The sequence below is a fragment of the Haliaeetus albicilla genome, chromosome 3 (assembly GCF_947461875.1).
Source record: "Haliaeetus albicilla chromosome 3, bHalAlb1.1, whole genome shotgun sequence".
Taxonomy (NCBI): Eukaryota; Metazoa; Chordata; class Aves; order Accipitriformes; family Accipitridae; genus Haliaeetus; species Haliaeetus albicilla.
In genome coordinates, this window is record NC_091485.1 from 54,997,879 (window position 1) to 55,020,521 (window position 22,643).

The 22,643-nt window shown below is 51.5% G+C and overlaps 1 protein-coding gene and 1 long non-coding RNA gene across 6 annotated transcripts; one reads left to right on the plus strand and one right to left on the minus strand.

Moving 5' to 3' along the window:
* Positions 1-81: 81 nt before the first annotated feature.
* KLF10 (KLF transcription factor 10) lies at positions 82-5,923 on the minus strand. 4 transcript variants are annotated; one of them, XM_069779815.1, is made up of 4 exons: positions 5,732-5,923; positions 3,519-3,758; positions 2,503-3,406; positions 82-1,602 (listed from the first exon to the last, which is right to left on the minus strand). In XM_069779815.1, the coding sequence occupies exons 1-4, from the start codon at positions 5,822-5,824 to the stop codon at positions 1,343-1,345; spliced, it is 1,497 nt and encodes a 498-aa protein (XP_069635916.1). In that variant the 5' UTR covers positions 5,825-5,923; the 3' UTR covers positions 82-1,342. The 4 variants fall into 4 exon arrangements, with proteins under 4 accessions (XP_069635916.1, XP_069635915.1, XP_069635918.1 ...); XM_069779814.1 differs by lacking the exon at positions 5,732-5,923 and adding an exon at positions 5,512-5,625; XM_069779817.1 differs by lacking the exon at positions 5,732-5,923 and adding an exon at positions 4,410-4,570.
* On the plus strand, positions 5,918-20,818 carry LOC138684809 (uncharacterized). Of its 2 annotated transcripts, XR_011324101.1 has the most exons (4): positions 5,918-6,005; positions 10,908-11,112; positions 16,871-20,166; positions 20,205-20,818. It is a non-coding gene; the product is annotated as an uncharacterized lncRNA (long non-coding RNA). The 2 variants fall into 2 exon arrangements; XR_011324100.1 differs by having other exon boundaries at positions 16,871-20,818.
* Positions 20,819-22,643: the final 1,825 nt, after the last annotated feature.

The window sequence follows — 22,643 nt, forward strand, 5'->3', positions numbered from 1 at the left end:
GTTTTGAGGGTATTTTCCTTGCAAAGGGCTAAGTCCTGCTGTGAATTAAAAAAAAAAAAAAAAAAAAAAGAGAGGTCTATATTAAAGAAAATTGGTTTTATTGTAAACAAAGTATAAAGTACAACATAAGAAATGTGCAAATCTTTAAAGTAGTCACAAAAAGCGTATCTAATACACTATTTTCAAACTGTTCACTTTCTGATATGTCTTCAACATAATATGATAAAATAGAAATAGTGAAAGTTGATGCATTTATTTGTCACAAAAGCTACAGTTTAAAGTCTAGGCCCGTGTCTTCACTGCCTCGTTTTACTTTTCAAATCACAACTTTCTAATTTAATACAATACATAATATATCCATTTCATTTTTAGTATAAACTGTCTTTCAAAGAATAACATGATCAAGAAGCCTAAGATTCTTGGTTTTCTTCCTTAATCAACCCGAGTAGTTTACAGTTACCATGTTTCTCTTAAAAGTGCACTGTATCCGCTTATGAAAAATGCAGTGGTACACAACTGTGAGAAGGTATAAAGCAAACCCTAAGCAACACAGAAGCAGAAGCATCGTACGACGCCCAGGTATATCCAATTGTAATAATCGCAAAGCTTGCCAAAGAAGCTGGGAAAATATGACAAAGTCAGAGAGGATTCGGAAAGGCTCCCACCCTCCAGCTGCCCCTTGTGGTGCCCCTGAACACCCAGGCCGAGCCCCTCTGGACAGCAGCATACGGCTGGGCATGTTAAACACCCTGCGCCAGAGGGTAGGTCCAGAATCTCCAGGAGTCTGGCACCAAATCATCGCTTGGGCCGGGGCCGGAGAATGGACAGGAGGAAAAGATTCCTGCCAAGAAAAGGTGGCAGGAGTAGGAAAACTGATTTAGATTATCTTAGGGAGGTGCATTCTGGGGTTTCAAGCCTGCGCCCGTACATTGCCGTCTTCCCAGTTTGTGCCGTACTGAAGGCTAACAAGTGAAAATTAAAATCAGAGTTGGTCTCAAGCGTCAGCAGCAAACATTCAGTAACACTTACATGTGACTGATCTAGAGTATATATCAATAATTTGCAAAACTCAAAACTGGCACAACATGTGCTGCTCTGCTCTAGAACCTTCCCTTTCTCTCTCTCTCTCTCCTTACCAGTGCAAAAGACACCCGCTATTCCAGTCAGCCACCGGTTCTCCCAGCAACAGGTTTTGTGACCGAGCGCAGACTGCCTTTGCCTCTCTGCTGTGCCACCATCAGCAGCCAGCGCGGGAGAGCCACAGACTGGGAGCAAAAGCCTTTTTTCAGCTGGCATATCCCAGCGACAACAGTTAATTCCACTGTCTTCAGAATGAGTCCCTTCACTGCGCAGTCGCAGATGTTGGTGGCACAGTAATATCATTTAACTTGCTCACTTCCATTTGCCAGTTTGGTAACTTCTTAGCCGATAAGTGGCGACGTGCATGCTTTGTTAAGTGGTCGCTCCTCATGAACCGCCGCTCGCACATCGGGCAGGCAAACTTCTTCTCCCCGGTGTGTGTTCTGCGATGGCGAGACAGTTCATCAGACCGTGCAAACCTTCTCTCACAGCCTTTCCAACTACAACTAAATGGCTTTTCTCCTAAAAGAAAAAAAGGACAAAGAAAAAAAACCCGTGAGTACTAACTGAGCAACAAACACTACCGCCCTTGACTGGCAGGATTTGACTTTTTCAAAGAAAAGTTTCTATTATGACAGTTGAGCCAAAAATCTACATAAATATTAATTACTTTTAGGTACACAGAATGTGAAAAATTGTTTATATACCAAGATTTAAACATGCAGACTCACTATTCTCAAAGCCAAGTAGTACAAAGGGTTAACAATTCTCTGGAACCAAATACTTAGTGTCTCAAGACAGCTGATTTTTAACTCTCAGCTGCACCTGAACTGCAGACCATGACCACTTAGCATGCCCGAAACGACCCTCTGAAACATGACCTGTAATAACGTTTTATGTAACAGGGCTCTGGTAGCACACTGTGAGCCCATGTGAAAATGCATGCAACTCTTTTGCTACTGCGATTAAGAGCTGAGGCATGGAGAAGTTACTCTAAAATAACCAAGGTAGGAATAGTTTGGGGTGGATCCTCATATTCTTTCTTAAAAGAATCCCTTCAAGTTTTACCCACTTCTGACAAAGCCATTCTTGCGGACAAGCCTAATAAGGCATCTTTAACTCTGGAAAAGCATACTCGACATTGGGCAAGGCCTTGCTTCCGCACTCGTAAGAAGCATTACTGAACGCCTTCTGACACGAAGCAAGTCCAGCACAAACAAACTGCTGAGTCAAATTCCCCTCCGGGAGATTTCCTGTCTGAGATTAGGCAGCATTATAACACATGCTGGCAAAAAAAGTATTTCATTGCTGCCCCACAATTTGTTCCATGAACAAATCCGGTAATCGCTAGAACCATAGCAAGTTGTGTATATAGCCGCAATTTTCTACATTAATTTTTAACATCCAGCAACAGCGACCAACCTGTGTGTGTTCTGACGTGAGCCTTCAAATGGGAGCTCTTGAAGTACGTCTTCCCACACCCTGGATAGCTGCAAATGTGACTTCTGATTCTTGAAGAATCAACCGGAGGAGTGGTTTTTGCTGCAGAAGGTACGAAGCCAGGAGCAGGGGCAATGGGAGAGAGTCTCGTGCCATTCGGACTAATAATGGGAGCCTTTGTGCTCTGCACAACTGGCTGGGGCACAACGAACATAACAGCACCTTTGGGAACTTGGGTGCCCATGAAGACCATGGGCTGACAGAGAGCTGGCTGCTGGCTTGGTGTGGCGGTGGGCACTACAGCCGTCACAACGTTGTTGTTTGCAGGCAGCGGGACCATCTGGCAAATCACTGGCATGGGGGGGGCTCCACTGCCTTGGGCAGGGCACGGCGGTGCCACCGCCGCCGACTGCCGTGCCGATCCAGGGACAGGCTGATGCCTGCTGACCGAGGGCTTTGTCAAGGGTGCCAGACCGACAGCTGCTTCTGCGGTTTTTCCTTCTGCCACCGGCAGTTCACCACTCTCATCACTGGCTCTGCTCGGCACCACAGCGGAACACACCGAATGTTCTGCTTCTTCAGCGTTTTGTTTACTGTTTGTTTCCCTCGAAACACTGTCCTGGTATTTCAGCACACTGGCTGTTCTCACCGGGCAGGTTTTGCGGTTACAAAGCTGGGCATCAGCCGTGTGGCGGATAACACTCGTGGCTTGAGCTTTCAGAGGCCCGGCTGCTGGAGGCCTCTCCGCCTCTCTCCGAGGTGCGGCCAGAGGAGTCTTGGCAGCCTCGGCCAGCAACTTGCCGAGCGCTGCAGTGGGCGCTGGTGCCCCAGGATGGGCCACCTGCAACATCTCAAAGTCGGAAGGGCTGTAGGGGGGAGTCAGGCACTGTGCAGGGGAAGAGAGACACAGTAAGGGGGGGGCACGTTACCAACACATCGCCACACCGTTAAAAACAAGCATGCACATGTAGAAATTAAAAAAAAACCAAAAAACTTACAAATGCTGGTATCGCATGGAAGTCCGCTGCTCCAGGAAGCGAAGTCTCGTCGCTCTCTTCTGACATATCAGATGCTGGAGTTATAGGTCTCACTTCCGCATGTTTTTTGAATTCTGATTTCCAGTTGCAACTCATAGAAATAAGGGCTTCTACAGCCTCATAATCGCCTTTTTCAGGAGTATTGTTCCAGAAATACCTAGTATCTCTCTGTTTCTCAGTCATCATCTCCATTTCTTCCTCCTGTTTTGGTTAAAGGAAAAAAAGAAACTTTGAACCCGATGCTAAGTTTGAATATTTTGCAGTTACTTATAAGAAGGCAATGTAAAAACCAAACAAAGCAACCTGTGCAAGATAAATACACTTGGTCACACGGGGGGTATGCCTGTATTTTCCTGCCACCTTTCTTATTTATTTAATATTTTTATGAAGTTGTTAGTGGGGAAATCTGGCCATCTGCTGAAGTTTACAGATTTTCTTGAGACAAAAGAACTCCCCCAAACCTTAAGCAACAGTTTAAGTTATTCTGTATCGCAAGTGGTGTGTCTGAAAGCTTAGTAAAGATCTTCATGCAAGAAAAAAAGAAAACAAAACTTCCTTCAACACCCCACCCTCCTTCCACTTTTGCTTTAAACACAGGCCTCAGTATTCTGCTGACTTTGACACATGAGAAAGGACCGTACTGGGACTGATGCACATTTTCTTCAATAGGTATTGGCTACCACAAATGTTCCAGAAAATACTCAAAAGGCCTGTCTCACACACACATCCATGCAAGGAAAAATCACCAACTTGGAGAAGTGAAATATACGTATGTGTATTCACTGCCTGACCGATCACCACACGGAACCAACCCACGCAGAAAGCCTCCTAAGCTGTACGTTCCACCACTACCCGTTAGCACAGCTTTCGGTTTCTGAGGGACGGTGCCCGCCGCCGCTGGCGAATTCCCGCCCCGCGATGAGATGGCGTGGGTGGAAAAGCCGCGTCTCCAGGCAGCTGGAGTCACGGGTAAGACGCATCTTTTCGAGGGGACCTGGCCACCCCCTGGGCGGTGGGGGCGGGACACCAGCCCCGGCTGTCACTGACGGCCCCCCCCGCGGCGGCGGCGGCGGCGGGCTGAGGGGATGGGGAGGGGGCGGGGCGGGGCGCGGGCCCCGCGCCCGGCCGTTGGGCGCGCGCCACCCTCACCTCAGCGCACCCCGCCGGCGCTCCCCGCCCGCGCCGCCCTCCGCCCTCCCCTATTGGCTCCCCGCGCCGCACCGCGCCGGCGCCCATTGGCCGGCGCCGACCGAGGCGCGGCCCGGGGCGGGGGCATGTGAACAAAGCGTGATCGGCGCCCGCTCGGCGGCGCGGGCGCTGCCGCGCGCCGACCTTTCACCCAGTTCCCCGCGCGGCCGCCCCCGCCCTCAGCCGGCAGGAAGGGAGCCCGCCACAGCCGCCGCCGGCGGGGCCGGGCTGCGCCGCCACCGCCCCGCCTCCCCGGGGCCAGGCCAGGCGGAGCGGGGAAAAGCCCGGCCGGGGGAGCCGCGCCGCGCCTCGCAGCGGGCGGGGGCCGGGCGAGGGTCAGCGCCGCCACGCCCGGCGCCTCCCGCCGCGGGGGAAGGGAAGCGAAGCGAAGGGAAGCGGCGTCTCCGCCGAGGAGCGGGCCCGCGGCGCGGCTCCGGCAGCGCCCGGCGGGGGCGGCGGCTGGCTCTTCCCCGCAGCGCCGGCCCGCTTCCCGGACCCCGCACCGCCCACCCACCACCCTCCTGGCGGCGGGCCTCCCCCGCCGCCTGCCACATGCGGCCGCGGAGCCTGCCGCCCACGGCGCTCCCCCGCGCTGGGCGCGCCGCGGCACGCACGCACACGGGGCTGCACGTCGCCGGCCCGGCGGTGCCAACAGGTTCCCGGTAGCTCCGCTCCCTCCCTCCCGCCCGCCGCCTTCTTCCTCGCCCGCCGGCCCCGCGGGCTCTCCCCGCTCCCTCCCCTCGCCCCGCAGCGCAGCCCCGCTCACCCCCTGCGGCCGCCGCCTAGGTCCGATCTCCCGCTGCCCGCGGTCCCTCCTCTCGCCCGGACCGCCGGCCGTCCCCTCGGGATCCCCCTGTCGCGCCATCCCCGGGGACTCCCTCCCCACCTGGGGACTCCCTCCCCACCTGGGGACACCCCGTCGCCCGCCGCCCCACGCACCCCCGGGGGTGCCCTGGTCCGCAGTGCCCGCCGGGCCGGTCACTCACCGCCGGCGGGGAGCCGAGGTTGACCGGAGCGCGCGCTGCCGCCGCTGTCCGCCCGCTGCCTTTATTTTCCTCTTTTTGTTCGCCGCTCCCCATTCAGGTGGCGGCACCCCCGGCCCCGCGCGCGGGGGGGGGAGGCGGGGCTCCCCGCCGCCCGCCGCCAATCGCCGGCAAAGGTGTGTGAGGCGGCCGCCAATGGGCGCCGGGCCGCCGCGCGTGATCGGCGGCTGCCCCGCGGCGTGGCCAGTGTGTCAGCGCGGCGTGTGCGCGGCCCGCGGTAAGTCCCCGCCGCCGGCTGAGTCAGTGCCGCCCCCTCCCCCTTCCCCCCCCCCCCCTCCCGCCGCCTCCGGGTGGGAGCGGCGGGGGCGGCCCGGCGCTTCCTCGAGCATGAGGTCACGCGGCTGCGGAGCGCGGGGCGGGGGGGTGTGGGGAGAGCAGCCTCCCCGGCGCGGCCCCCGCCCATCCGCCCGCTCCCCGCCGGGCTGAGGTGAAGCGGGGCCGCGGGCGGGGGGAGAGGAGGGAGGCCCGGCCCGGCCCGGCCCGGCCCGGCCCGGCCCGGCCCGGCCAGGCCGCTCCCGCCCGTCTGCTCTCCCCCCACACACACCACCACCCCCGGAGGAAACACCATGGCTGGGCGGGCCTGGGTAGCCGTGTCCCGGCGGCACCCCCGGGCCCACGCCGGGTGGAGGCCCACGCAGCCGCGTCTGCGCGGTGGTGGTGGTGGGAAGGGGGGGTGGGGGGCGGGCGTGTGTTTGCTGCCACGCGTCGGGATCACCCCAGGTTTGCAGGCCGCAGCCGCCCGGGGCGTTCCGTGAAGGCCGGGCAGGGCCCCGGCCCGCTCCCGAGCGCTGCCGGCGGCAGGCGAGAACCCTGCGGCGGCCGGGAGCTCCGGGGAAAACCCCCAGCCCCGCGGGGCCTGCGGGCACCTCGGCTCGGCGGGCCCGAGCCCGTGGCGGCTCGGCGGTGTCCGGCTGTAAAGCAGCTGGCCTGGGCGAGCCGCGCTGCCCACAGCCCCCCGCACTCCCCTGCCCTGCTTCCCGGCAGCTGCCATCCAGCTAGCCTGGGTAACAGCTGCCGGTTAGCTGGGTCACTCCTAATTACGTTACACTGCAGTCTGCGGCACTCCAGAAGGGCGAGATCCGTTCGATACATCCTGCTCGATGCAGAGATTAGGGAGGATTCTTGCTCCTGTCAGAAAGTTGTAATAAAAGCAGAAAAGGTGGCTCTGTGTGTGTCAGCACCTGAGAAGCGGGATCCCGAGCCAGGCTGCAGCTGTGGAGTGCTAGCTTGTCCCAGAGTGCTGTTCTGCTCTAGAAATACTCTTGATGCTTCGTTATGGTTCAGTTCCGTTTCTCCTAATTAATCAGCTTTGCTTCAGACATCTCTCCTTCTCCTACTTCTCCTAGGCAGTCCAACCTTGTTCACTCAGAGCATTTTTCTACTTTTTTTTTTTTTTCCTTCTTCTGAGATATGTCTTCCTGTCTTACCCCTTTTCCATGGTGTCATGGTCCAGTATTCTTTCTTTCTGCTTAATTCTTCTGCCCCTTGTCAGCCAATCCCAATTGACAGAAGGGGTCTGACAGCAGGTTATGTCCTCCTGTAACTTGCCTGGAAACCTCCCAGAATGTTTAATTATGTCTGAAAGTGAAAAAAATGCTGCAAGAATCGCAAACGAGCGGCTTCTTCAGCCTGAAGGAAGGATGAGGATACAACAATTGCAAAACATGAGCACAGAGTAAAATAGAATTTAAAACAATTCTTAATTAGTTCAAAGAATTGGGTGTTGACAGAAGAGTGGTAATTTTATTCTCAGGAAGACACTTTTTTTTGGTACTGCTTTAATTCCAGTGTTGCCACTGATACATTGTACAGCTGGCATTTCTGTTATTTGGCTTCACACTGGTACCCTGTACGCATCTGGTGGGATGCACTCTCCAGACTGCCAGTGGCGGGATCCTTCTTACTCCTACAGCTTCAGCTTCCATGATTCTCATGTCTGAGAAAACATGTTGCTTGACAGGGGGAAATCAGCATCTCCCATCTTCCGTTTCTGTTGTGTAACCTGAGTATCTGCCTGCCATTTGGCCAGATTTTGTAAGACCCCTGCCGTGCCTGCAGGGAAACTGATTGGCTTGATTGCCTTATCTAGAGGGAATTCCCAAAAGAGAATTCACTTCAGGATGATCCAAATCACTAGTAGTAGCAAACAGTTGTTTACAAATTACTCCACTGGATCCCACATCTCTGGGTGTCTTAACAGACACAGTGTGTTTACTCTGTGTTTCCCACTGAAATCAACAGGAAAAAATGTTGATGAAATGGTTGCTTGACTCCCGGAACATGCTGTCCTTTGCCAAAAGGTGCTACCGTCACGTGAGGCACGGCTGGGGAAAGGCTTCTTGGCTCGTGAGTGCATCTGTCTGCATCCACTCCGGCTGAAATAAAGGTTGTGGAACTAATACGCAATAGTTCTTGGTGAAATTCTGTGTTTTCTGTTTATGGCAGGTTCTGTCATGGGTTTTGTGATTGTAATGGTTTTTATTTAAAACATTTTGAAATATCTTTTGAAGCATGTTATTGCCCTTAAAACTAAATCTGTAAAAGTTGCACCAGCATTACAGTTTAACCTGACGTGATAAGTTCACTCACAAAACTAATAGCTTCTGCCTGTATGTCAGCAGAAAATTAGGCAGATCTTTGTCACTTTTTTCACCCTTACATGTATGGGTATCAGAAGTTTTACTGATACAGTGACAACTTTAGTGTTAAAAATGCAGTTGCCAACATGAACATGCCAACGGTCTGTAACATGAAATACTGTTACCGTTTTTAGTTTGCTTGCTATGGCAAGATGCTGGAGGTATGTGCTGGACTATTTGTAGAAGTTAAGGTGATTCTGCAGTAATTTTCTAGAAGAAATAAACTGTTCTTTGGAGAAAACACAGAATTATTTTCACATAAAATGGAAAGATGAAGAAATTAGTATAGTGATGTTTGAGCTGGATCACGTGCCTTTTAGTTTTGTTGTAAGGGTAGCTTTCAGGCGACACTGAGCAAGGCTGTTGTAAATACTTTGGCATTTTGGCTGTACCTCTCTCCGTTTATGCATCATGAAGTAGGATGCAACCCAACACTGACAGGTACTTCTGGACTCTGCTGTGGTATAACTATGAGAAAGTAACAAAGGGCTGACTTGCAATATTGGCTTCCGCTTCAGGTGGCCTGTTCCATTTTATTCTTTTCCTGCTCTTACTTCTCTCTTCTTCTGTCCTTGCTTTACCTCCTTGTCCATAGTCGCTTTGGCTTTCCCGTAAGACCTCTTGGCCCTTTGCCTTTGTTGCTGTGGGTCCTGCAGGATCACCCTTGCTGCTTGCAGCACCTCTTCCAGCGGTAGTTCTCCACTAGTCCCCACAGCTCGCCTTTCCCAGTTGCCAATCTCATGTGCCCTTAGCACACGCACCACTTCTTAATCCTTGATACTTCTTAACGCACCTTCCTTCCCACGACATCCATACTGCTTTCACTCCGTGAAAGCCTCTCCCCGTGGCCATTCCCAGTGCGCCTGCCGGAGCCTGCTCCACACCACCTACGGCCATTCATACCCTGCAGCCTCCTCGGCCATTTCTGGATCCTCCCTATCTATTCCCAGGGTGCTCCCAACTCTGCCCCCCCCAACTGCTGTCTTTCTTTGCTTCTTTTAACTGGCTCATTTCAACTTTAATTTCCAGAGCAACCCCCTGCAGCTGCTCTTCTCTTCAGTCTGCTCTTCTGGTCACTGGGGAAGCCTCCTGCTCATTCTGCCTCCACCTGTGTCAGTGTCTCCTCTCACCCCTGGGGTTTGTTCCCACCATGTCAGTGGTTGTCCTCTGCTGCCACCGTCCAGGCGCACAGGACCTTCTGGCCCTGCAAGTTTTGCATTACATGCGCTGACCAGCTGCAGTCAAAGTGCACAGAGCGGCTAGGGCTGGACTGGTAGGTCAAAATCCTGCTACACTTTCCCTCTTCAGGGCCTGCGGTCGAGATCTTCAGATCAGGTCAGGATGCTGGTTGTGGTACTTGGCAGGGAGTATGGGCTCTGTAAGACACTGCCTGGTGGCCTGGGGGTGATAGGGACGCAGCCAGGGTGAGGGACTTTGTGAGAGAGGATAGAGAGGGACTTCGCTGTGCCTGTCCTCCACAGGCAGCCTTGACTGCCACCTCAGTGGTGTGTCCTGTAGCAGCATTGCTAGCAGCTGGCCGTGGGTTGGGAAAGAGCAGACCTCGGAAGTGGGGAGACTTAACTGCTCCTTGATTCCCATACCCCATGGGAGCTTCGTGTTCCCCCACAGACCTTCAGTCCCTCCTGAGTGCACGGCCAGGAGCCCTGCATGTGTGTGTTGAACCGCTGTACCCTCCCTCCTCTTCTCCCCCTGCACTGACATAGCCTGCCCTGTGCTCTGCCTGTGAACTGCAGGGCAGAACTGTCAAAACCACCTCTCCCAAAAATAAGCTCTGCTTCAGGGGCTGGAAAATTTGACAGCTCATTTTCATATGCAGAGCGATGTGGTGGGTGTCTGAAAGCAGCTGAGGCTGAGCGGGTGGCCAGGGAAATGCAGCTCTGAAATGGCAGGAAAGTGGCAGCCGGGGAACACGAGAGGAAGGACGGAAGGAAGGGAGCAAACCAAGAATGGGGAGGGGGCGGAAGGAGGGCCGGGGGCAGCAGATGGCGAGTTCAGGGCAAAAGAGGTCTGTACGGTGTGGGGCTGTTCTCTTTTCCCTGGCACGCCTACTACTGCTCGCGTTCATTTATTAATAATTGGAAAAGTGTGTCTGCTGCTACAGACAGCAGTTGCAAAGCTTTATATATCAGATAACTGGGGAGGTGGAGCATATAATCAGCAACAAGGCAGCTTATGTCCTTTTTTGTCTCCTCTAAGTTCTTTTCCCTTCTTTTTCAAACCCCATTTTCCTCACACATCCCAACCTTAGGAAAACCCTGCTTTGTCCTGGTTCTGCAATTGCTTGTTAGAATACCAGGTGAAAAACAGAACCTAACTTGTCATTAAGACTTCAGTTTATGGGGTTTAGTTTGCTTTACCAGTCTGATTGCCAGCAAGTCCTGTTTGGCTGGCAGCGCCATGTTTCTCCCCAGCCTTACATGATACTAACCTCAGTTTCTGTGTACGTGCATTTTACACAGTATTGCTCATGGCCCTTTTCCTCCGGAGCATTTGTGGCTGTTCCTGAGTCACCGCAGTTCCAGTCCTGCCGTGCTTGCTCAGCACCGTGCAATGGAAGGGTTCAGAGGCTGTTTGCAGCACTGATGTTTGCACTGCTGCCATAGGAGACAGCCCGGTGAGGTGAAAAAAAACAACCTCAGACACCCCAAATGAAGCCTAGGACAGGTAAGAGAAACTTTCTTTTGGCAAGTGAGCAGTTTTTCATGAAACTGATTTTCTCTGGCAATCACTGGAGGCAGCTAAAGGATCACTGTCAGTTCACATGTATTTGTATTTTCCATTCAGTTTCCCAGAGAAGCTTGGGATGTGGTTTTTTGCCGCCCAGGAGAAAACGGACATGTCTGGGGTTTTCGTTGGGAAGATGTTTAGGATTTTGACTTTTAAACACTTGTGGGTTATTTATGTATGCCTATTACACTTTATCTTAAGTTTAAATTTCCCAGAAAACCACTTATCCGGCCTGCAGGTCATATTCTTCTGATGTGGAAAGCTAAATTGTCATGGGATTGGGAAGATAAATTAGGGAAGAGAATTGGCAACGTGGCTGGTAAATCACTGGCCAGCTGTGTAAGTGCAGTCCTGTCCAGCAGTCTAGGGTCTGAGGCTAGGTCAGGCGAAACTCCAGTCTCCTGAATTTCACCCTGCTCTTAAGAAATACAGCTCTGTTATCTGTGGCTTATCTCGGCTAAGGCATGCAGAATTAAGGCGGCTTTTTAAGTTGCTCCTTTACCCTAAAATCTTGGCTTCTACATGCTAATAGGCAAGAGCGATTTTCCACTTCTTGTGACAGGACATCAAGGGGTATTTTTAACCTCTGATGTTAGACGTATACCTGTTTCACAGAAAACTGTGGGATAGATGGTTATTTTAGTCGGAGCAGAAAGAAACTAGGTGAGGAAATGATTGCTTCAGTGTCCACTGAAGATTGTGAGAGGTTTTATATTCAGTTCCTTCAGTGCAGGAGCAGGTTGTATGCCAACCAGAACTTTCCTCAGGTCCTGTGGCTGTCACAAGAACTGTGTTTCTTCTCAGGACACTGGACAGGACAATGGTTCCAGCTACAGCCCTGCTTCCCATCTATCTTTTTGGAAGGTCAGCCAGAATGGGTGTCTGTTCAGCAAAAACCAGCCAAGTCGCATATTCGCTGCATGTCTTGGTCCAAGAAATCCTGGGAATTCTCTATAGTGGAAATCAGGAGTTAATATTGGAATGATTTGTTGATTCTTTCCATGCAGATCATGCTTCCTATTTCAATTCACGTGGTGTGACCATGTGTTTATTTTTGTTTAGCATTTTGTGTGGTCTTTCTTCACTTGTGCAATGCTGGTGGTTTTGTTGATCCCTGCAGTAAAGGGCAATAGTGTTGGGTCCTATGTGTGATGTGGAGATAAGCCATTTCACAAGAACATGGATACCTTTGGAGAGCTGTGGCGGAGTATGGCAAAGTGGCGTTGTTTATTTGCAGACAGAGCTTGGAAAATATCAGAAAACACAACTGAGAACCTTTTCTGCTTGCGAGGATCACATACAGGTCTGTGTGTTCCACCACTTTGAATGGTGTATTTATTATATTCAGAGTTTTCCCGGTGTCGCAATTTATTTAACTCTTTAGCATAAAACCTAACTGATCAATCTGAATTTTTGCTAACAAAATCAGATACTTAGAAGCTGAACTGTGAGCCAGTGAGATGAGAAGGAGACAGCCTCTGAGCATTGTAGAATGAACTCGTGTAGCTAACAAAGCCACCTGTGCATGCTACAATCAGATAAATATGTGCTTTTTCATGCCCAAACAGAATTTACTTGTTACACAGTGACTTAATGGCTGCTGCATTTCACGAGTTCCTCTGGTGGGATAAACCCTGGAGGTATGAAAGAGATGAGATGGTGGTGTGGCCAGGGCATCTCATGTGACAAATCAGTATGGTATAGAAGTCAGCAGGGACAGCTTTGCCTTTCCTTCTAACACAGGTAACAGCATTTCTACATCTCCCATTATAGGTATGGTGGCAGAAGTCATGTGAACGAAGGTCCTTCTTTTCTTTAAACCTATCTACCTTTAATAATTTTTGAACTATTGACTAGTTTCAGCCCCATATGACGGATGAGATAGAGATGTTAATAGCTCCTGCAGTGTTAATTTGTTGATGCAATACTTGATTCCACCCCCACTGCGTGCCTGTTAGTGTATATTCAAGCAAGCAAATGGTCTCTGGATAGGAAAATGCAGGTGCGAAAATGCAGGTAGCATGTCCTACATACAATACAGACTAAACTGCATCCAGTTTGGCTCCCTGCACCCAATGCACTCCTCCTGTATGTGTCGGCAGGCCTTGAGCTCTCCCATATCCCGCTGCTGTCTCTTGCCAATTGCCTGGCTCACATACCACGCCCTTGGTGTCGTGGTACAAAACACACCACTGGCATGCTGTTAAGCAATCTACTAGCTATTAGTAATTGATTTCATTTTTTTTTCCTTAAGATGTCACAGGAACTAAGGGCAGAGGGCACACTTGAGGGACCTGTAGAGATCAAGGCCTTGTGTTTCATTTAAAGAGACATCATACGAGTCACAGCTTTGCTGCTCAGTTAGTCTTTTGGCAGCAATATAAGGATTGAGCAATACTATTTTAAATTTTTAAAACAAGAGCCTATGTGAAAGCCAGCTTTGGTGCTGCTCAGTGCAAGTATCTCCACTGCGATGTCAGATCTACGCTAGGGGCTGCAGAGGAGATCCCTGTTTACCGTCCAAATCCATAATGCGCAGAGATGGTGTTGGCTTTGTCAGAAACCACAGGGAGGGAACCGCTATCAGTGGGGTTGCCCTCCTGACCAGAAGAACTTGCCCAAAGATTTTCATCAGGTGTGCCAAACCCCTGGACTTTGCAGATCCCTGTGGAGCGGTTTAGCTGGAGATCATGCAGGTTTTGCAACATGCAACCCATCCCAACCACCCGCATGGCAGCAGGGTGCTGGCATCTCACTGCTCCCTGAATTCTCTGTGGCTCACTTTGCTCTTGCAGCTCAATTTTGGGAACGTGCACCTCGTTCCCTGTCCTGGTTTCAGCTGGCATAGAGTTAATTTCCTTCCTAGTAGCTGGTATAGTGCTGCGTTTTGGATTTAGGATGAGAATAATATTGATAACATGCTGATGTTTTAGTTGTTACTAAGCAGTGGTCAAGCACTCTTCAGCTTCTCATACTGTCCTGCTAGGGAGTAGGCTGGGGAGCACAAGAAGCTGGGAGGAGACACAGCCAGGACAGCTGACCCCAACTGGCTAAAGGGGTATTCCATACCATGTGATGTCATGCCCAGTATATAAACTAGGGGGAAAGCTGGCCGGGGGCTGCTGCTTGGGAACTGGCTGGGTGGTGGGTTGGCGGGTGGTGAGCAGTTGCATTGTGCATCACTCGTTTTGTATCTTCTAATTCTTTTATCATTATTATTATTTTCTCTTCCTTTTCTGTCCTGTTAAACTGTCTTTATCTCAACCCACAAATTTTACTTTTTTTTTCCAATCCTCTCCCCCGTCCCACTGGGGCAGGGGGCAGAGCGAGCAAACGGCTGTGTGGTGTTTAGCTGCCTGCTGGGTTAAACCACAACACTCCCACAGCTCCTCATGGGAGATATGCACTTTGGTCTTGCAGCTTACTGTTGGGGAGTCACCTCTGTCCCGCAGCTCGTCCTTGGTCCCACAGACGTTCACTCTGCAGGAGCCACAGTCGCAAGGGGAGGGACCGTGGGGACGTGTTTGAGATGACATGCAGAGAGGCACCCTGACCTCATGGAAGCTCTTCTAGAAGAAGAGGGCAGTGGCTCGTCCATAGTAGACAGGGCATGCTTTACCGATAGGATCTGCGGTGCAGACAGAGCTCGTGTAGCTGGTTATGGTACCCGCGACTCTGCGGTGATTGCCAGCCTCCGAAGGGTGGTGGTGATTCTCCGGTCATTGAGATGGGGGCCCAGTGTGCCGGAGTTAAAGGGCTGGCAGGCAGCCTTGTGAAGACCTCATCAATCTGAATCCGCCTGCAACTGCTGTCTCCCTGGTCCAAAGTCTCCTCTCCATGCGAGGAAGAAGGGATGGTGGATGAGGTCAATGCCTGGAAGGGTGTAGATGTGTAGGCACATGTCTGTTGCAAAACAGCCATGGAAAGCTGCGGAGTGTGGCCTGTGCTAGTGAGTGTGCTGGCACAGGAGGCTGAGGAGGCCTGGGGAGGTGGGAAGTGCGCTGGCATGCTCCCACTCATCTTCTCTGTGGGTGCAAACCAACTGCTCCAAAGGACCCTTGTGAGCAGCTGGGAAGCGAGCCAGTTTGCACTGTTTGACCCTGAGCCCAAGGTTGTTCTCGGGTTCAAATAGCAAAGTGAATATAAATGTACCTAGAGTCACTATGGGTGGAGTTCATCTAAGATTAGGTGCTTATAACACAAGCATCTGTTTTTATAGCTCTTTTTATAGTTAGTGGAGTGCTAGTAAATATAAACCACAGGGTTCAGGCATGTTTCATTTTTCCCTGATGTGGGATGAATTGCGCTCTGAGCTCTGTTGACTCCATCTCCCGTGCTGATAATGGGAGCCTGGGCAGCTACCACAGGTGGGTGAATCTACAAAGCAGGTGGAGTGAGGTGAGGTGGACCCCACCATGAGTGCCTACAAGGCCAACGAGAACCATCAGCTGGGCAGAGGAGAGTTTTGTGGAGAGACAGACCAAGTGAGCTCAGGCCTGCCTGTTTGCTTGGCGTGCAGGCATTCACGTGCATGGCTGCCACTCGGACGTAGCACACACTGCCCTTTGCTGCCAAGAGACTTGGGTAAAAACTGGGGAGAGAAGAGCTACTGTGATGGGGACTCAAATTTAGGAGAAGTTGAGGAAGCCTGAGGATCTTCTGAGGGCACAAAGGAAGTGGAGAAGAAGGGATACAGTAGCTGTTGAGATGGGGCACATAGAGGACAGTTTCAGACCCTGTAGGGAACCAGGCTTTCCCAGCGCAGCTCCCCCGGGGAACAGCTTGGTTGCCTTTATCCTGTGTCAGAAGCTTCCATTTTCCCCTATTCTCCCTCGATGTGGTATGCAGCATGGCAGCTGACTGTCACCGTCTCTCAGAGGTTTGCTCTGCTGAGGGGCAGTGGCTCTATTCTGCTCAGTTTTTAGAAATTTACTACATTGTCCACCATGGTTGTCCACCATGAACCTCTTCTTAGGCCCCTGCGTTTGTCTCTTTGGGTGTAGCCGTAAGACTGGGGTCAAAAGCTTTGTGACCCCTGCAGTTTTCAGAGCTGATTCAGAAGTGTAGCTTGTATTTAAAAATAATAAAAAAAGGTCAGGAGAAGGCTTGCGTTCTCCCAGAAGCTCCGTTCTCCCAGGAGAGAACTGACATTCATTTCTTGCTACTTCCAGAAATGTTTGGTTTTGTGAAATGTTTTTTTTCTTTCACTTTCAACATTTTTCTAGTATTTTCCTGTTGCTGAGTTAACTTGAGGTGGGTTTTGCAAGTAAGCTCTATTTCTACACCAAGAAGAATGGCTGAAGCTTGACTGATGTGTTCATTTTCAGCATGAACTTCCATGAAGCCTTTTCGGGGGTGCTGTTGAAAAGTACCTGTCTGGTTTGCAGTAGTGGCAGGACAAAATGATTCTTGCAAAATACTGTTTCATCTGCCTTTAGGGACTGAAAATGCAGATACTGGGCAGAAAGAAAGAGGGTGTCATTCTGGATTTGTTGATCCCAGTCCAGTGAACTGTTTTGAGCAAGGACTGAAAGGCAGAATGTGAAAGAGAGATCTCTGCCAGAAGAAAGCTTGCATCCAGTTGTTGGTTTCGAAAAGCGCTCCTGAAGACCATCTTCATTTATTTGATGGCACCAGTTGTAAAAGAAACATTGATGTTGTAATGTGTGTGTGTGTACATGTGTTTGTTTTGCAGCTGGAACAGTTCTAACTATCAGAAAACAGCTCCATCCCGCTCTGCGTGGTCAGGATCATTGTCCTGGCACTTACCAGGAACCATCTTCAGACCCCTTCCAAAAAAGGACACTTCCAGCATTGATGTGAGTGTGAGTGGAAGAGAAAGCAACGAGTGAGGGTTGGGGGGTTCTTGTGCCCACAGAAGGCTTTGTCAGATAAGGTGGGTCACATTTTCCACACTTCTATTCTGCTTGTGTATTCAGCCTTCCGCTGCATGAACCTGGATGCACAGACGGTGGATGCCATCTGCATGGGTCCTGTTCACGATCAGTGAGCGCTGTCTGGAACCAGTGCTGGAACATGAGTACAGACAAGAGGAGGAAGGTGGCTTCCTTTGTCCTCAGGAAGCTTTGATGTTAACCTCAAATCCAGGTCAACCTCATGAGACCTCGTATGTTATGTGCTGTAATGTACAGTTCTCTGGAGCAGGTAGCATCCATAACAATTCTCCAGAAGGCTTTGCCTGCTCCTCGATCAGGCAAAGGAGTTCAGGTTCCCAGGACTTCTCACTTCTGGAGAAGTCCTGGGAACTCCTAAAGCTGGTGTGACACCCCCTTCTCCTCCACCCCAGTATTTTCTGCCCTATGTGAGCTGTGTTGTCACATATCGTCAGTCTGTTGCAATTTGGATCTGTTTCCTTAATTGCAGTGGCTTAAAGGCTCAGATTTCATATGAGAGCAACTAGAGGCATTGTGAATGCTTGCAGTCATAGTGAAATCCGTGATACACCGTCCTGGTCAGCATACCTATGGAAGACAAAGCTGAGACACTTAACGTACATATGTGTAAAATAAGACCATGCCTGGAAAGCATCTGTTAAACTAAGGAAACACAGCGTAGCAACTCATGCTGAAGGAAGCTTTATGGATCCAAATTAGGAAGACACAGATGACACAACGAAGCTACAGTTTTTAGGAGTAGATCTATGTGTGGCCCTATATGCACAGACCCCTGGCCCCTCTTTGGGATGACTATTAATAGCCCTGGCTCTGGCCAGCCCAAACTCAAATAGTGTGTGGGTCTGTTTGGTTACTGCAGGACTATTTGGCAACTCTGGGTGAATGCCCTTAAATAATCCTGCTGGCACTGGGTGTTGGAGAGCTAGAGGCTTTAGAAACTTTTGGGTCAAATTTACTCTTGTTAAATAAACAATGAGTATGGATTAGATCATATGACGGACCAACTGAGCACTCTTTCAAATACCGCAACTCATTGGAGTTCATTTTTATGTATTTATATACTCAGAATCCCTTGAACTAGTTGCTTTGGTGAAAGGAGTATTAAGTCTTTTACTCATGCAACTCTATATACTTTTATATGCATGGCCCTGTGCACACGGATAGGAGGATTTTCAAGGCTGCTTAAAGGATTTGGATGCTCACTTTGTTTGGTTTAGTTGGAGACTTGAATCCCTTAGGCAGATTTGAAAATCTCAGCCATAATTCTTTGCTTATTTTAGTACATTGGGGCAAGACCTTTTCCCTGTTAAAATAATTTCTAAGTACTCCTTTCTCGCCGCCATAAAATAAAAATAAAAATGTGTTTAACTGGAGTTTTAAGAAGCATTTGTTTCTCTACACATACCCATTTATCTTACTCATTTGCTGTTTTGTTTACTGAGGAAGTTCTTAAGTCACAGTGTGTCTATATTTTGTACTGAGTAGAGTAGCAAGGAGATTGTCAGAACTAAACATACAGATTTCTAAAGGCATTTTATTATGCTTATTTATATAGCTTAAATGTCCTGGAAGGTTTTCTCATCTTAAATCTCTCGGCAGTACAATTATGTATCTGGCCTCAAATATATGTCAGGAAAACACCATATGGCCCTTCCAAATGCAATACCCACCCACATGCGTGCACACACAAAGGTACTGGTTTGCAGCGGGGGGAGAAAAGCAACGAGTGAAATATGTAAACAGAGTTTAGTAGGTGAAAGGCTGCAGGGGCTGCGTGTGCTCTGTTTACGTGGGTCCTGAGCGGGAAGCTCTCACGTTGCACAGGCAGTTTTGTTCGGGCAGGAAGAGGAAAGCACAGCCTGTCTTGGTGTTGCTTCCCAAGGCAGCTTGTTGCGCTAATCCCCATGTCTGGCAAGGTGCTGCTTGAAGCTCGGAGGAGCTGCAGCCACGGGACGTACCGTCCCAGTGCCCTCCCAGCTGCTCTGCTGCAAGTGAACCACCAGCCCTTACCTCGGGGGAGGCTGGTGCAAGCAAGGGGCTTCTCTTCACGTCTTCTCCCCAGTTGTCTCCCATGTGGAAGCGGCTGTGGTCAGGTGGACGTCAGCCTCCTTGAACCGTTAGCCGGGCTCTGCAGCGTGGTTTTGGGCTGCACAGGGTCAGTGTTGCCTTTCTGAGCTGCCTGGGTGATGGAGCAGGTGAGCTGACAGACTCCAGTATGCTGGAGCAAGCCCAAGTAGAGGGAAAACAAACCCATCCTCAGACCTGACTTGGATCTTGTTGCCACTCTTTTAATATTGGGTTTGACTTCTGATTTAGGGTGACAGTTTCCTGTTTTACTCCCATGGAGTAGGGGAGTTCCTTGGGAGTAACACACCAAAAAACCCAGAACTTTTACTTTGCTTTCTCTGCAAGTGTTGAAATGTCTCTGCAGGGACATTAGATTTTGTTTGCTTGCAAGTGCTGGAAATGATGCAGGTGTTTTGTTAGTGAAAATGCTCACAGACCACTTGTCCCCAGCAGTTTATCAAAGGAGCTTTTTTTCCCCCGTTTCTACTCTGGCTTCAGGAATGAGAGCCGACAAGTCAGACTCCAAGCCCTGGAAGGACTACATGCCCCGCAGCTGCCCCTGCGATGGGAAAAGCTGAGTACTCACATGGAGTACCAGCCACCTGCCTGGAGCACCAGCACCTTCTCCTACACTCATCTCCTATAGCGTTTTTTCTTTTTAATTGTAGCCTGGCATGTGGCCCCAGTGACGCTCAGGAGAGGAGCCTGTGGCTGTCCCAGACATCTGTGGTACCTGCCGTGGATGTAAGCCCCTCTGCAGGACTTGCGCTGCCAGGCCGAGGATGTGCTCCCTTTGCCTGCTCCCAAACACGCTGTGGTTCGACTTTGGTCCATAGAGCAGGCTGGAGGTGTCAGCCCCTTCCCCAGGGATGGCCCTGCTCCCTCAGTGCCTGCCACAAGAGCAGCCTCGCGTTCTGCCAGGGCATGGGCAGTGTCTGGCAGCTCCTCTCCACTCCGGGTAGGAGAAGTCTCTGCTGTGGGCTGAAAGCACCAACCGCAGACGCAGGGAGTGACAGCCCGGTGGCTGCGTCCGTCGTCCTTCAGGAGTGCCTGCAGACACGGTTACTCATCCACAACTTCTGCCAGCTCCGGAGAAGCCTTGGGGAGACTGGCAAACCACCACGTCACCCACCTCCTTTGCTGTTTCTCTGCGGGCACAGGACAACCTGTGAACCACGGCAAAAGGGCCTTTTGGAAATCTATTGCGAAATCCTATGATCACTGATTTAAAAAAACCCACAAAAGTTAGAATCATTTAATAGGCCTGTCTCTGCTCATCCTGTCCTGCGATTTATAGACAGCATAGAAACGTTACGTGAATTACAAACTGGGTACCAAGCCAAACACTAGGCTTTCATCTCGAGTGTTACAGTTCTGCTGCTTGCTTTTATCAGTTTGCTCAACTGGGCAAGAGAGCCTAGTGCAGAAGCTGAATTTCTTTGAAAAAATTAACAATCATCTACTTAATGCTGAAACAATGCCTTCTGACTTGCTGTCAGGGCCTTCAGCGAGTTTGAGCGTAGCTTATTCCAGACCAGGCTGCTTTATAAGTCACGGCACATGTCCTCAACTTCACCCTTCCATTGTACGCCTTATCTGAAACCCTGAACCTGGGATTTGCAGTTGTTCATTCAAAATTAAAAATGAGACAACTAACCTTAGATCTCATTTGAGTGTATAATCAGTGAGAAGCTGGGAACTGTACCTGGTTTATCGAATGTCTGTCACGGGGACATGCAGCAGAAGTATCCCAAGGCCCAGCTTTATGTGTGCGCGTAAAACACAGGTACAAATAGAGAGCTTGCAAGACAACATATTTTAAGGTGAAGTTGCTGCAGTATGAGACAAACCCCAGAAGCTCAAAGGGACAATGTCAGTGTGAGTTTGGGGGATCCTGAGTAGTCACTGGAAAGGCCAAAAAAGTTCACACATAGAAGGAAAATGTGGTCGTATGGGAACAGGCAGCGGAAGCGAGCCCAGCCGCCCTCTCTCCACGCCCCGCCGGTGCCAAGGGCAGCCCACGGGGCAGGAGGGATCAGCCCGTGGCACGGGGAGCCTGCACCAGCTCCTGGGAAAACCTGGCGCTTTGGGGGGGAAAGGTGCCCTAACGGACTGCGGGAGGCTCTGGCGCGGCAGGGAGCACCGGTGGCACCACGTCCCCTCTCTCCTCTCCCCCACTGCCCGTGGCACATCCGGAGTGGTCTCCCGCGGTGCTGAGCCCCGTCCTGGCCGTGGCTGGCGGGTGCGGAGGATGCCACTGCTTGGCACGGCTGAGGCGCAGGGCTGCGGCGTGCAGACCATCTGCATTCCTGCACGCGGGGGCTTGCGGACACCGTCTCATCGTGGGTCATTTGGTCTTGCCTGAGTGCACGTTAGGACACTTGGCAGGTGAGAGAGAGTTCCCTCCTCTGAAACGTCCCTAACTCCGGTGTCCTCCGAGGTTTTGCGTTGGGGCAGGAGTTTCTTCCTGCTTGAGCTGCATCCAATTTAACTGGTCTGCAGGTTTAATAGAGCTTTGAGGTCAAAGAAACTCCCTGCTCTGAGCAGCGGGGGTTGCCTCATGGTTGCCGGTGACTGCTTGGGTCAGGAGTGGTTTTGTGTGGTGGCTGTGCAGGTCTGGTACCCACAGCTGCAGCCCCGCGTCCTCGCAGCCAGGTGAGCGGTACCGGCAGGTCCAGTCCGGAGCACCGAGGTCCGGAGCCAGACCTGTCCATGGGCAGCGGGCAGCAAAGGTGCCGTTGGGCTGTATGTGCCTGCCCTTTCCTAGCCGGGCTGGGCATGACTCCTCTTAGCTTGTTAACAAACAAACAGCCTTGTTTGAGGTTTGAGATGGTTGAACCCCACAGAAATGCCCGAGCAGGTGGCATCCTTCAAGGCCTTGGGCTCGGGGGACAGCAGCTGCACCCCGGCTGTGCAGGCAGAGCAGCAGCGGTGGGTGCGGATGAGCGTGTGCCGTGGGCGCAGCGGGGCCAGAGCTGCGGGCTGCCTGCCGCCGCTGGAGCGAGGGTCCGGCCCTTCGGCAGCACAGGCAATGGGAGAGCCCCTGCTCCAGGGAGCCTGCAAAATGGATTTGGCAGGAGCAGAGGAGCAGCATGCCAAAATGTGCTAAGCTAAACCAGCTTTGCTCTGCGGATTTGTTTTTTTGCATGAGCTGCCAAATGAAAGGCCGCTTTGGGAGCTGAGCTGGAGCTGGGAATCCCTCTTCTGCTCCTGCGTTTCCCGCTGCCTGTGGCAGCCCAGCCCTCCCCTGCCTGCCCGCGCCCTCGCAGGATCCCACCCGGCTCCCGCAGCTGCTGCAGCAGCACCGTGGAAAAACTGTGTCGTGGCTCCGTGGGACTCGGCTCGCCAGCCCCAAGGGACAAAGGACTGGGACTGCCAGGGGAGCAGCAGCTGAGCCGGTGCCCCAAACCTGGCACCCTCGAGCCTGAGGGGCTCTCCCCTGTGGGGCTGCGGGTGCAATGGGGACTCCCAAAAGCCACCTGGAAG